The following is a 14,862-nucleotide window of genomic DNA, read 5'->3' as shown; positions in this document are numbered from 1 at the left end:
TGTACAGCAGGTTGAACACACATAGTCATTATCTTATTTATCAAAGTCAAACCATTACTTACTCTTTATGGCAGCGCTGTCAAAATAGGAGAAGTAGAAAAAGGTGTTTCTATCTTAAGCTTCCTTAATTGTTATCACTGCACTGAAGCAGCATTCTCCTAAACACAGACACCTTGAAGAAAATCTGCCATTCAGTTTCATGCATTTACCTCATGACAGCAGGCACAACAGGAAAAGGTGTCCATGTGAATATTTGAACAGGCTTTTCTTACTCAAATCATTCCTCCTGTTCAAAGAGACCCTCAAAAGATCCTCTGCTTATGTGATTTCAGTGTAAGAGATGGAGGACAGTGTCCACAGTGTGTCAGTCTGAGACAGAAAAATCAAAAGGATATCTATAACACTCTGTTTTACTATCAATCCACAGCAGCTCAGCTGGGAAACACTGTCCAGGGAAAGTGTGCAAATTCACATTACAAGTCATTTTTGATTGTTTGAAGCCAAGTCGAAAGTCTTGAATCGAGTCTGACTCAAGTCAAAGACATTTTACTGCAGGCTGTTCCACCTGGGGTTCGAGCAGATAGTGCATACGAGTAATTAAAAGAAGAAGACTGCACAGGACTACAGTCCCACTCACGACAACAGGCTGGAAAACTGTTTTATTAGTTAAATATGAAAATTTGAGTCAGATGACTGAAATGCAACAGCATAAAAAATGATTCAAGGCTCATGTCTGGAGCAAGAAGTGTTCATTACATGTTTAAGAAAAAGAAAGAAGCTGTCAGATGCTGTGGGAGAAGTCGGCCGAATATCACAGTTAACATGCACAGAATAAAGACAGGGGGTAACACTTTTTCCTATCTCCACCTGCCATTAACACAATTAGCATTAATATGTGATTTAATGGTCTAAATAAAGCCAGCAGGCGTTAGGCTCAGACTTTTTCGTGCAGATGATGTCGTTCTTCTGGAAAAGACTGAACAGGACCTTCAGAGTACACTCAACATGGTACATTGCCGGTGTAGTAAATGGTGACTGAAGATTTATGAAGGTAAAAGTCAAATCATGCATTTTAGGAAAAAAGCCCAAAAGCAATTCTGTGTACATACTGGTTCAGTTCATTTGTCGTACTCGGCGAGTTAGAAATATTAGTTTTTTCCCCCTCAGATGAAACAGGAATATGAATCCTGTCACACTCTGCCGGTTGGGCTCTGGTGGCTCCTCTAACTCACGTTAACTTTGTAAATAAACACAAATTGGTGTCTGTCCAGTTTTGAATTACGCTGCAGGGATCTGGGGGCTGTAGACACACAAAAATTGATTAAGCGCAAAACAGTTTCATCAGGTGTGCATAGAACTGCCTCAAATCTGTCGGTATGTGCTGATATGGGTGTGGAATATGCCAATGAACGTGCCTGACAACACTAAACAAATGTTTTATTGGGATTCCTCAACAATCAATGGGCAAAGAGCTCTGGTTTACAGAATATACTTACTTTGTTTTGTTGTCTCCTGCCTCTGAAGGTAAAGGAAGCCGTGCCTTGTAATACTTGAATAAAACATATGAAATGAATCATTCTTGTCTGGATTAGAATAAGATGTTATTAAATTGCAATCTGAGTGCAATTGGATCAGTCAGGCCACATCTGGAGATGGTCCAGCCCAAATGTAAATGCAATCTCCACAGTCAGGCCACATTTTTATAGAAAGCTTTGAAAGGTCACCTAACTCCACCTCTTCTTGCATCAAAAAGCTACAGACGACCGCTTTCTCCACAAAAGCAAATTAAGGAGAAGCCATAAAGCAGCATTGCTTCCTTGACCTGGTCTAAGATGCACCAACCCAATTCACATGTTGCGATCCAGTTGCGCTGTGGGCGGATTGAAGGCAATATGAATAAGCGTGTGCATATATGTGTCCTCTTTTGGATGTGCACAAGATATAGAGCTGCTCTTATTTGATGAAACATTTGTCATGCGACGTGTGTGTTTGCACTTAGCCACTCAATTTTGCACTCATGAATATATTTACAGTTTGCACATGTGGTTACACCACGTAACAGTTTAAAGGTGAGTCACATTGTTAGCGTTTGATTGCAACACTGAACGTATCTGTAAAGCGGAGTAATTTAAGATGACATTTAACGGTCAGTTTGTGGAGAGGAACAACTGCCACATGTTCCATGTGGGTCTCAATGTTTATGGGGTTAATGGGAAGAGCAAGGCAGCAACAATGGCAAGACTATGAGCTAGAGTCCAACTGGGATGTCAAATCTTAATAATGTGTGTAATAATGTAAGTGGTACAATAATGCACTTGAGTTAACGCATCCATCACTTGACATATGGTAATATTTCTCTCAACGTGCAGATGTCTGGGAGAGAAATGCATCATTATGTAAAAATTTCCTGTATTAATTATTAAAGTAGCTGCTCTTTGTTACAATTAAACGGAGAGCAGGCACACTTTAAAGATTATTTTCATCGTATTTATGCAGAAGAAGGCAGTATTAAGTGGAAGTATGCATCTATTTTCCCATATTAGTTCTATAAATTCATTTTTGCCACCCTGCTTGCTGCTTTAAATACAGATGTACGTGTCGATACCACAGCTTCCCTTGACATCAGCTGAGCATTGGGTTTCTTGCTCAAGGGCACCACTTTTACATGGGAGCATGACTCACTCAGTGCTTCACATGACCGCGTTCACACATACAAGGTTCGTGTGAGACCGTGAGCATGAATTCTTTTGTGTTTCGCGTATGTGAGTTATGTGAGACTGTCCTCCATTGTCTGACAGTGGGTGTCGAGTATGATTGCATGCATTTTCTGTGCCTATTGTCTGCGCATCTAAGTGTGCGTGCCCTGTTTTTAGTGGAATAGCCATTAGCAATTATTCAGGCGCCATGGAGTCAACTAGTCTTTCAGCACCTTGGTAGTAGAAGTCACACCATGTGCTAACAACACACACAGAATAATACACATGCACACATGCTTCACTAACTAGCGGTGCCTCAACGCTGCTCATTAGCTGCTGAGGCGTGACAGTGAAAACTGGGTTACTGCTTTGCCAGTGCACACATGCATACTGCACAAGCACAAACACACACACACACGCACGCACAGACAAATCCATAGGCACACAACAGTCGTGACCAGCTATAAAACAGGTTAATGTGGAGCGAAAACAAACTAGGCAGAGGAGAGCCTGTAAAGAAGAGCGAGGGATATAATCATCGTTTTCATCGGTGAAAGAGAGAGACAGACAGGAAGAACTGTCCCTTTGAAGATATTAAGTGATGCTAATTTAATTTCTTATTTCAGCAAGATCAATTTGACAACGAGAGGACGAGCGCTTTTATTCAGCTCTTAATTTCCATATGAGGTTGACGTTTTACAGGAAGTGTCGCCAGAGCGGTAAAAAGCCCGTGAAGGTGATGCTGCGCCTCTGTTACCTGAGGTCAAAGTGATATATGAGGCAGTACCGTTGCAGACATATGAGCCGTAAAATCAGGTGATCAGTGTGGAGCGGAGGGCTATTTGTCCAGATTTACCCTCGGCTACAGCGCGGAGATTAAACTCATTTCACGCTACCAAGAGGGACGCGGCGTGCAGTGTGTTATTGGAACTACTGCTCTGATCTGTGCTTTGGACACTGACAGTGGAAATCTACAGTAAACCCACTGGATTTCACTTCCTTTTTCTGATTGGTTTACTGATATGTGATGCAATGTATGACTGAGCCACAATGACAGCCAAACAGTTCGCTTCTGGAAAACTCTGTGTTAAAATCCGTGACTGTCAAATTAACAGTGATTCCAATTCAAACGTCAATGTACAAAACCGCTCGCTTTCATTTGCTCCAGTTCGGGATTTTCTGCGCAGCCTCGCTCAATTTGATACCAAATCCTGTCCAATGAATTGGTTAGTTACGCTTCACAAGCAGTGGATAGAGGAATTATCAAAAAGTGCTGATGGAGGGCAGTTATTTAGAGCTCCAGTGTGTTACTCGAGCTGTAATAGACCTTTCTCATTTGAGACCCATACAGAAAATCCCACATTAATTCCCTGCATGGGTTGTTCTTAAATGTGACCTGTGAGGGAGGATTTTCACAGATAAAAAGGCGGTGAAATCAAAGGTGTAGCGTTCACTGTAGCATCACACGGTATAATGGCGGTGAATCTGGCGCCAAAGAAGAGTTAAAGATCGCTAGCTCGGATCCCCGACCTCAAATGATCTGTACGGAGACTGAATGCCACCGGAAATCCCTACCTTAAAATTGCATATTTATTATTCAAAACGCATTAAGCTGGGGGGAGATTGGCTGAGCATGCCCTTTCCAATCACACCTGAGAGCTGCCTCTCTACCTAAGAGTGTTTATGCACTTAATCCAAGACATATGCAGCATAGAGTATGTCCTGTAAATGTCATGTTACCATACTGAAAACTAAAGATATGATATTCTGTAAAATCTCAGCTGACGTACTACTGTGTTTGCAAAATAAACTCCAGCCGCCGGTTTCAACAAGGGTTTCTTATTCATTACACATCATAATAATTAGTTGTTTTTCAGTCTCTGTAAGTGGATGGCAGCAAGCATAATTTTGGGACTTTTCAGGCCTGTCCCATACATCAACATCATGATGGTGCTGGAGAGAAAGCCAGGAGATCATCAGAGTCGTTAGAATCAATCTGCTGGGGACCAAGGATTGTGGGTAGAAACATTTGTGGCGATTCATCCAATAGATGTTGAGATACTTCAGTGTGGAACAAAGTGGTGGGACGACTGACTGATATTTCCACCCAGAGAGTCATACTGCTGTACTGATACTCCTGTATCATTAAAAATGTCATAGATAATAGGAATTGTGTGTAAGGCACTTACTTCCTTGTCCAACGTGCAGTAACAGCAACCTGCAGTAACAGCAACCTGCGGATGGATGATAGCACTATGGAGCAAAATGTCTGACTCTATGTTTCATTATTTTTGTCAATTACAGATTTTTAGCATCACTAGTATCCTTTTCTACAGGAGACCTCCAGCATATCAATTTAAATACTACAGACCTGTTTGTTATAGAATAAAACAACCCAGAAAACCCAGGAGTTATGTCAACAATGGGCAAATCTGCACCACAAAACAACGTTCAGCAGTGTCAAACAATATCAAAGTACTTGTGTGAAAATGCTGCCGCTGCAGGAATAGCATCTACCTCTGAATATTTTCACCCAATTTTGTGCTCCTAGCAGGTCGTGGGAGTCAAAGTGCTGATCCTGCAGTTATTTGCAGCTCAGCGTCAGGACTTATGAAGCCTCCTGCTGTCCTGTCCTGTAGCCCAGAAGCCACAAGCTGCTCCAGCAGAGCACCTCAGCGGTCAGCAGCACAAAACTGCGGCTGTAAGAAACAGCTCCTGACTTCCAGCGTTAAACGCCTCTCCACGCCAGAGCCACTCCTCCCTCAGGTCATTGCTATAAATACCAGTGTGTTCCTATCTGACCAGACTGGTTAGATAAAATGCTGGAGAAATCCCTTTCAGGTTTTCTGGTGGCTTTACGTGATGAGCTCTCGATGTTCCAGCCTTGAATCCTGCACACAACCACCATGACCGGTCATCACGTACTGTACTTTCTGTGAAGCGCAAATGTCACCGAAAAAAAACCCAAGTTCTTCAAAAGAAAATTCCAGCCTGATGCCCTGGTTGAGTGAACCACTGCGACAGGCTCGCTATGGCGCTGTTATGTAAGGTTAAATGTAATGTATGAGAGCAGCGGCCCGGATAAATGGGCTGTAAAATCTGCTCTCCGGTTCTCAGTGAAAGGGCTGATATCTTGGATTTGGAGGACAAGGAGGAGTTATTCGCATAGTTTCTGGTTCTATTCTTATAATAGAAAAATGGGACAAAATACACACACACACACACACACACACACACACAAACACATTGCTATATGGGTAAATATACTGGACACAGCAGACATACAGCATGATTTATACATTATTCCTAAAACAGGTCGTTAATGGGAACTATTAATACATAAATAGATTATTATTTGGATGCTTGTTTTAGTCAGTTTAATAACCTATGAGTTAAGGGGTGTGTTTGGGATGTTTTTTAAACCTGCACTGATATATATTTTCAAATTGATAATAGATCACATGACTAAGAGGCTGTCTGTAGTGAATTCTAAACCAGCAGCTCTCAGGTGTGTGGAGCTTTTTAGAGTTTTTCAGCTCAAAAGTCCCACTACACCTCCAGGAGGCTAGGCGGTGACCTCCGGCGTCCCAGAGTCACCCCCCCCAGTGCCAGTTCACCCTGCTCCTACACAATCCAAACAGCACTGCCACGTTCAACTGACCCAGGCCTGTTTAGGAGATGCTCCAGGTAGTGACCAGTACCGATGCTACCATTTAGCTAATGCTAATGCTAAATGCTAACTGCTAAGAAGAACAGAAGAAGACAATACAGCTAGATTCACCTATACTGTTAATGCTAACTGCTAAATGCCAATGCTAACATATCATACTACCACTGCTAGGAAACCGTTGGGCCGCAACATTGGCGTATCAATTGAAAAATCAATTAATACTGCTTTAATCTTAACGGCATTGTTTCCCTAACCACGTGTTTCATTTGCTCAACGTTAACTCAATCGTCACTATTCTGTAGCTGCCATGCTTGGATCATAAAAGAATTAATTACTGAAAGAAATGTTGCCATTCGACAGTTAATGCTATTCATTGAACGTAATCCAGGTTTGTCCTGCGAGTGCTTTACAATAATTGAGCTAGGTAGATCGTGTACACACACACACACACACACACACACACACACACACACACACACAATGGGTGGTTTGTTAATTTAGAAAGTGTGATACTGTGATAAGAGAGATGGTCGATGTCCCCCAGCTTTACCAAACTTCTACTACTGATCAGGAAGAGTTGTTCAGTCTGCGTTAGCCTTACACTCCTCTTTCCTCACATATGTAGACAGACAGTTGCTCACCAGTTACGGCTGGGCCTCTGTGATCACTAGGATCTACCACTAATAGGATCTGTGAAGCAAAGTTTAATAATTCTTTCACTGGTGAGCACATATTGATTGGAGTGCAGTAAACGGCTTTTGCTGCAGCTAACTGCAACACAGGAAGAATCCAAAAGCTGGAAACGCTCAGCGCATATGCATGAACTTGGGTCAATATTTGAATTTCCGGTGTTGTTATTTTGTCACTCGCAGGATCTATATTTACCTCCCCCCCGAGGAACTATCAGTGTGAAACGATGCAGAGAGAAGGAGGCCAAAGGAAGTCTACGAGGGGAGTTATCTAATATCACATGTGAGAAACAGCTCCATCATAAGCAGGCATGGAGTTTGTCTTCTTCTCCTCCTTTCACCCCTCGCTCTCCATCTATCTAATTAGCCAAAGTCCAGTGGGCGGGTCTCGATGCACACACACATGGAAGCGCACAACATACAAAACAGACAGATATATATATCAGCACTATTAAAACTTTCACAATCCAGCCCCACCCACCTCATTCATCTCTCTCTGCCTTGATAGCCTGCTTCTCTCTCTCTCTCTCTCTCTCTCTCTCTCTCTACTGATTTATGGAGATTCTTGAAAAGATCCCCTTGAGTCCTTCACACCAGAAATATGTGCTTCTCTCTCCAGGCAGAACAGAGGCAGCAAGAATCCGGCGCTTTTTAGAAAATCCATGCATCCACATTCCCTAGATGGATGAGAGTTTAACTGGGGCAAAAAAACCTGACAGGAATTAACATTAATGTCCCTGGTGCCAACATCACAGACTCACAAAAGTAAGCAGTGTAGGGGGTCAACTACTGTCTGTCCGCCCCCCCCCCCCTCCTCCCCTCCTGCTTTGTTAACAATGCTGCTTTAAAAAAAAGGCCTGCTGGTGCTGCAGGATGTCAGCCAACCAGCTACTGGCAAAGTAGTTTTAGCTAAACAGTCCAACCGTTCCACACCAATGCAACAATCTCATCTGTTCCAGAAATATGTAGCATTTCATGATCAATTAGTCTGGATCTTATCTCCTGCGCTGGACTTTTCAGTGCTGAGAATAACACTGAAAATACAAAGACTTAAGTTGACAGACATGTTGCGATATTTTCACCTTAATACGATAAAACATAATCGGTCTGTAATCTTTCCTCCTGACCTAACTGGCTTTAAGAAATCTACTATAAGAAATGGAGAAAAAGTCCTCGTTTGGCCAAAAATGCATTAGCTAAACGTTGTTTTCAGTCACAGCAGGCAGCTAATTTCATTGAAAAGGATCTAAAAAGCTATTGCTCGCATTGGGTCATTTCATCACCTTTTTACTGTGGCCAATAAGGGCGAACATCATGCAAAAGCCCAAAATATTTCCATTAAGAGAAACGTGCTGCAGCTTCAGAAAGGATGCCAAATCAAAAGCTCACTCGAAAATCCAAAACAAATAGAAGGGACACATGCTGCAAATGAAAAAAACGTGCTGCTGAAAGCCGAAACAAAGACATTAAAAGCAACCGTGCTGCAAATACAGAAGTGATGCGAAGTCAAAAACAGACAAACACGAGAGAAAGGAGATCAAAAACATGACGAAGGTGAAAGTGAAAATCAGAAACTCTAAATGAGTGCTAATGTTGTTCTGTCTGCTGGATGAGTAAATAAGCTCTTTAAAAAAAAAGATAAAAACTTTTTAACAGGAAAACTTTATAAGGTGATAATATTTCATTGTTGTGTTTACAGCTGTTTCCACTGCCTCCTAGTGGCCAAAAAAGTTAAGGTTTTAGATAATACAAGGCTTCAGGCAAAGTTAGCCAGATCAAGTTCCTGCCGTTTTACAACAGAACTTCCTGGTTATCCTGAGCAGTGTTGTGTTGAGTCGCTGTGGCAGACAGATACATCCTGGTACTCACATGTTGGCTTGTAGCCCGGACTCAAAACCACCAGTAAAGGACAAAGACACGCACTCGATTTGGCAAACTCGCGCTGCTGAAGTCTCATATTAGCTTCAGCTGGGGATCATTTCATGGCCAGCACGGACAGGGGGAGAGATTATAATGTCCAGTGACTGTCGATGTTCATAAAGCACGTGAGTATTTTATTAAGACAAACTTGAAAGAATCTGAAAGTCTCCTTTAAATCAGGTGGATTTCTGAAAGCTTGGTTGATTCTGCAGAAAGCCGCCAAACCAAAATTAATTAACTGGAGCTTTTCTTTTAATAATGTTTTTTTTTTCATTTTGGAAAAGGAATTGATTAAAAGCTTTCAAAAGAACAAGACTTATTACAACAAAGTAACAGGCAACCTACTCTTGCTGCTTGCCTCCCAGACATTGTCCCATGACCCACTCTGGGCCTCATGCTTTAGCTGCTTAGAAGATATTCATTCATTCCCGCCAAGCTGTCAGATCTGCCAGATGTGTTCCCCTCTAAGTTGATCCTCAAACTATTTCCATTTTGTCATTTCACTGCCATATAGCGAGTCACTTGTGTGTGTGAAATATTCCAAATGAATTCACAATCAGTGACATGCACAGACTTTTTGAAGGGCAGGGGTGAAAAGGACTTCACTTGAGCTCACGTTTTGGCGTCCAAGAGGGCACTTAAGCACGCGTTTTGGCATCCAAGAGGGCACTTTAGCACGCGTTTTGGCTCCCAAGAGGGCACTTTAGTACGCGTTTTTCAACATTTCGGCCGTCAGATGAGTGACGAGAGACTTTGGCCAATCACAGGTCATTTCAGCGAGAGGGAGAGCCTCTTGGCTACAAATGCAGATGCACGTGCACGTCCCTTCAGATGGTGAAAGTCTATCTCACTTTGTTTTAGCGCTCCAGTGCTGGAGTAAAGTCGGATTCAATGGAGGAGAATCCTGCAGAAAATCCTGCAACTTGTGATAAATTTCCAACACCACCTTCGCCTGCAATGGTGTGTTGTACAAAAATATGTGTGAAAACGTCACAACGCCACATGGAGCTTCGGGCTCGTTGTGTCCGATGCCGTGGCGTTCGTATCGACAGGTGGCAAAGAGGCATGATGACAAACCGTGAGGCATCACTTTTGAGTGTGGTGCACTCGTCTCTCATTGCGCTGACAGATGGCATTGCAGCTGCTTCTGAAGCCTGGGGCGCTCTGCCCTGCGAAGAGCTGGAGGGGCGCCTTTGAGTAGATGAGCGAGAGTGGCGGGCCCTACGACGTATGAGATTTCGCAGCCTTAGGTTGAGTTTTACGACTCCTCCTGCTGCCATTCAAACTTGTGGGCTCAGGTCTGTGGGTTCGTGCTCAACGCTGCCAGCTTTAAACGACAGACGTTATTTCCAGTCATATCAGCTTTGTGCTGTATCGATTTAAGCACCCTGTCAGCCTTGAAAAGCGGCTGCCAGAATAAAAGCATCCTGGAAAGATAAATGAACCGCCTGAGTGGGGTTATCATTTAGGAATGTTGGGATATAAAAGAACATTTTTCAGAACCTGGCGCTGCTGTGATGAGTCATAACTTTCACTCTGTATAAACACTGAACACCTACATGGAGCCTTTGTAACGGCAAAAACAAAGGGCAAAGGGCAGAGGAAGCTTGCCTGAAAACCTTTGTTGGAGAGCGTCACAGTGTGCAAGTGTACAAACTGCAGTTTGGTGCATCTGCAGCCAGCACGTATTGAAGCTGTGAAGCTGTGTGCTCATTTTATTTTTTCATAAACGCTATGGAACAAGTGGAACCACGGAGCAACCAAAAGCGAGTACACTCAGCGCACATTTTTGTAGGACTCAACAATGTTACACGCTTAGTTTGGGGTTAGTGGACGAGATTCACATCACAGTTCAGCTGAGGGTGAAGCATTTAGTGGTGAGCAGTAGTGTTAGAGGTTGGGAAATGAACCCAAAATTACAAGTGCGGTGAATACATGAGTGCATGCAGCAGAGGAAGAGATTGGAAGCAGATATCCTCACTGTGATTTTCCAGCATTACATGGCTTCATCATGCATCATGCAAATTGAACACTTTCAGAAAATCCATGTCCAGCACTCTGTCAAACTCTCATTACATCTACTTCATTTGTGGATCCAGTGTACTAGAGGTGCAAATGATCACTCAAACAGCTTTGTTCAGTCAAAATATTCACAGTCACTGATGAAGTTCGTTTACTTCAAGTTTTCCAAGCTAAGTAGTCGCATTGCATTATACGCAGCTCAAATGCACTTCACTATGTTTAGCATACTCGAACTCTTTGACTGTTGATTCAAAAAAACCTTTGCTGATGATACGCGGAACAGTAGCTGCGTTAAAAACATGTGAACACGCTGCAAGACTAAAAATCACTGTGCCTTTATAATCTTTCAATAATGTTCAAACACAACTCCACGACCTTGCAGTATAATAGACTGAAAATGAATTAATGTTCACACAACTGTGAAATACCACTTTTCAACCCTTTTAGCTTAACTTAATGACAATCTCTTATGGAGTGCTATAGATAGCATATTTAACTTAAAAATGAAATATTCATTCTTCCTTTTGGCCACAGTTAACCTGCAAAACACATCTTAATAACACTGCATTTCTTCAGACTAGATTAATTTATCTGAGGAATGTTAATGGCTTGATTAGAATGACAGATCTGCAGTGTGCTGGGCTAAAGCTAGCTTACACAAACTGATTTTCATACTCAGAAAACTACAAAAAAGCATTTTGATGGTACTCAGTATTGCACATAAGAAACATACTGACTCACAAACCTTGTGTCCTCATCAGACAGGACTAAACAAACAAAAAGCCTGATATTTTTCTTTGTGTGGAAGACACACCTGTACTGTGCTGAACTGCATTACTCCTTCAAAATAAAAGCATCAGCATTTGTAATATAACCAACCGGATAATAACTCATCCTTATGAGAATACTTGAGAAATGAATAAACATGAAAAAGAAGAAAAAACATTCACATGGAAAAAACACTTCTACTTCAGGGTGTTCAAACTTCAATGCCAGTGGGACTTACAGTGATTCTGACTGCTGGAGATAAAAGTGTTGCCTTTCAAAAGAGACAAAACTATGCATGTACAGCTGTCAGTTTACTTTGAGTCTGGCTTGGATCAACGTTTTAGGCTCATTTTTACTGGGTTGGTAAAATGATTTTTTTTTTTTTTTATCAACACTAACTGGTCACATCACATTATTTTTCATGCATCTTCAAGGCAGTCTGTCATTATTAAAGCTATGGTAAATAAAACCCCTTCCAAGTGTTAAAATTAGTTCTGAAAAATAATTAAAAATGCCAATATTTATATTACTAATATAAAATCTTAAATGTAGGCTTACACGATTGCACACGTGTTGCAAAACGTTTCGAGAAATTACTGCGACCCCAGTGGGAGAATCCACATTTCGAGGAGCCGACAGCACCTCTTGAACTGATCAACTTAAATACGCTGAATGCAGCAGGATGTGGGTAACTCTGTTTTTTGGAGCACCAATGAGACGTGGTGTCGTGTCATCTTCATGTCCAATGTGTAAACTGTGGTTTTCAGCCTCCTGCACACTGAAGAGATGGACAGTTCTAAGGTGAGTGTGACAGATTTCCATTGGGAGGGAAGGTTTCCTCCAGCCTGGACTTATTTTCTTTGACTAGCTCAAGATGCAAAAATAAAGAAAGAAATAAAAACAATTGAGAGGGTTAGTTTGGGCAGATTTCTTACCTGTGAAAAACCAAAAGTCATTTTAATAAAAGAGCTGACTTGGGTGTTGTTTCATAGGACAAATTCAGTCATTTGCAAACTGACGATTTATCTTCACATTCTGGCAAAGAGAAAAAAGTCAGATATTACTTTGAACCAGGGCTGCCCAAAGTGGGGCACATGGGCCAAAGATGGGCCACCATAAGGTTCAATTTGTCCAGCCAGATGTTTCCAGAAAAAAAAAAAAAAATCAAATTTAAACTAAAAAAGACAGTTCACGTTGTTTTGAAGTAAAAATGCAATTTAAATATATATCATCCATAATTGTTCATTATTTTGCATCATAACGGTGTTTGCTTTCAGCTTATGTCCCGCAATTAAGCTTCAAGTTTGGCCCCCCAAGGGAAAAGGTTTGGATGCCCCTGAAAAAGGCTGTTCATAGATACACAAAGTCTCACACGTTATCACTGTGTGTACCATCCACCTACATTCTAAACAACTGACCCACTTAGTAACATACAGCTGCACAATTCCCCATCTTTGCTGCAGAAATCAAGAACCAAAAACTTCCAGCTTCCTCTACATCAGGCATGTCAAACTCATTCCATAAAGGGCCATGTGGCTGCAGGTTTTTGTTCCAACCAAGGAGGAGCACACCAGGCTGGAATCAATTAATCAGCTGATCTCAGTCTTCAGCTGATAACTAAGTGAACCCTTGATGTTGATTGGGTGTGCTCCTCCTTGGTTGGAACGGCCCTTTATGGAATGAGTTTGACATGCCTGCTCTACATCATTATACAGACTGTGAAAAGTAAAGCAAAGTGCCAGCATGTGGACTCCCTCACACTTTAACCTGACTGTCACCACTTCCACCCTGACAATCTGTCGCTGCAGCTGCGCTGCTGTGCTGATCACTTCCCCACAGGGAGTGACAGGTAGCACCACTAACCCCATAATACATCTGATAATAAACCACAGGTTGGCTAATTAATATAATGATGAAATATATTTTATGCAATACGATTGTTAATAGTCATTATTGAGTACTATAAGCAGCAACCACTGCACAATATTGCGTTTTTAGTTGTACAGAACATCAAACTTCTCATGTTAGTTTTGTAGGGATTTTCCTCTTTGGCTCCGGACGTGAAGGAGAGTAAATGAACTCTCCATAAACACACAAACACCACTTCAGATGATTTCTCTTTTGATATTTTCCAAACAGCGCTTGCAGTTTAGTTCAACCACCTTCCTCCATCTTCATCACGCACATCAAAGCAGCCACAGTGTTAGAGACTCACCTACAACGAACCACAGGAGCGTCTGCTTCTGCAGCGCTGCTCCGGTCCGCGATCCCATCCTGACGCTCTCCAAATGATCACTGACTGAAGTTTGGGAGGGAAGTGAAGGAGAGAGCAAGTGACATGAGCTCAAAGAGCGGCAGGTAACATCGTGAGTAGGAGAGATCTGTGGAATGCTGGCGTCCGGTCAATTAGCCGCCACCAGAAGCGTCGGCTGGATCATTTTGCGCAAACTGCTCGTAGAGGGGGAGCCAAGAGTCGCCCTTGTTCCTGCTGTACCTGAACTCCCCCAAGTCTTCCTGTCACCGATCCTCTGCCATCCCGACATGAAACATACTGACTCGTAAAGTTGCAGCTATCCTCCGAGCAGCCGCCCTGTGTTTTTGGAGAGATCCGGAGCGCGCTTGCGAAGTGTGCAGCTTCTGGAAACTGTGCTGTGCGGCGCGCAACGGGACGCGCCAGGCTGGGACCGGCGCAGCTGAGGGACTGTTGCAGGGTTCACTGCTTCTCCCCGGGAGGACACGGCTGCGGGTGAGCGGAGGGGACGCGGGGTGGACCAAAACACAGCAATTACAGTGCGGGGAGGGGAGGTGAGGGGGAGTGGGATGAGCGAGGAGGCACGGGACTCCTTGTGGTACTTTTCCATTGGTTGATCGGATACAAACCAACAGCCAAGGCAGCCTATGATAAAACGCTTAATGAATTAATAAACTGAATAAATAAATAAACAAAGGTAGCCTAATTGAAGACAGCCTACACCAAATCTATTACCGGAAACTGTCGCGACAACATCCAAGAAAGAGTACAGGTTTATCACAGTTACAGAGACAAGCCTCTTCAAATATGAGTGAGTTATAAAACCTCGTAGCTCTACAAATAAAA

General features: G+C 42.6%; 1 protein-coding gene across 3 annotated transcripts in view; it reads right to left on the bottom strand.

Moving 5' to 3' along the window:
* The window catches only part of ramp1 (receptor activity modifying protein 1), a 56,411-nt gene extending 41,969 nt beyond the window's left edge, over nucleotides 1-14,442 (bottom strand). For all 3 annotated transcript variants that reach the window (XM_041951119.1, XM_041951121.1, XM_041951122.1), the window contains exon 1: nucleotides 13,981-14,442. In XM_041951119.1, coding sequence (XP_041807053.1) covers nucleotides 13,981-14,038 — 58 coding nt within the window. In that variant the 5' untranslated portion in view covers nucleotides 14,039-14,442. The remainder of the gene's footprint in view (nucleotides 1-13,980) is intronic.
* Between the last annotated feature and the right edge of the window lie 420 nt (nucleotides 14,443-14,862).

This window comes from Chelmon rostratus, chromosome 13, assembly GCF_017976325.1.
Source record: "Chelmon rostratus isolate fCheRos1 chromosome 13, fCheRos1.pri, whole genome shotgun sequence".
Classification (NCBI taxonomy): Eukaryota; Metazoa; Chordata; class Actinopteri; order Chaetodontiformes; family Chaetodontidae; genus Chelmon; species Chelmon rostratus.
This window is presented reverse-complemented; position numbering and strand designations above follow the sequence as displayed.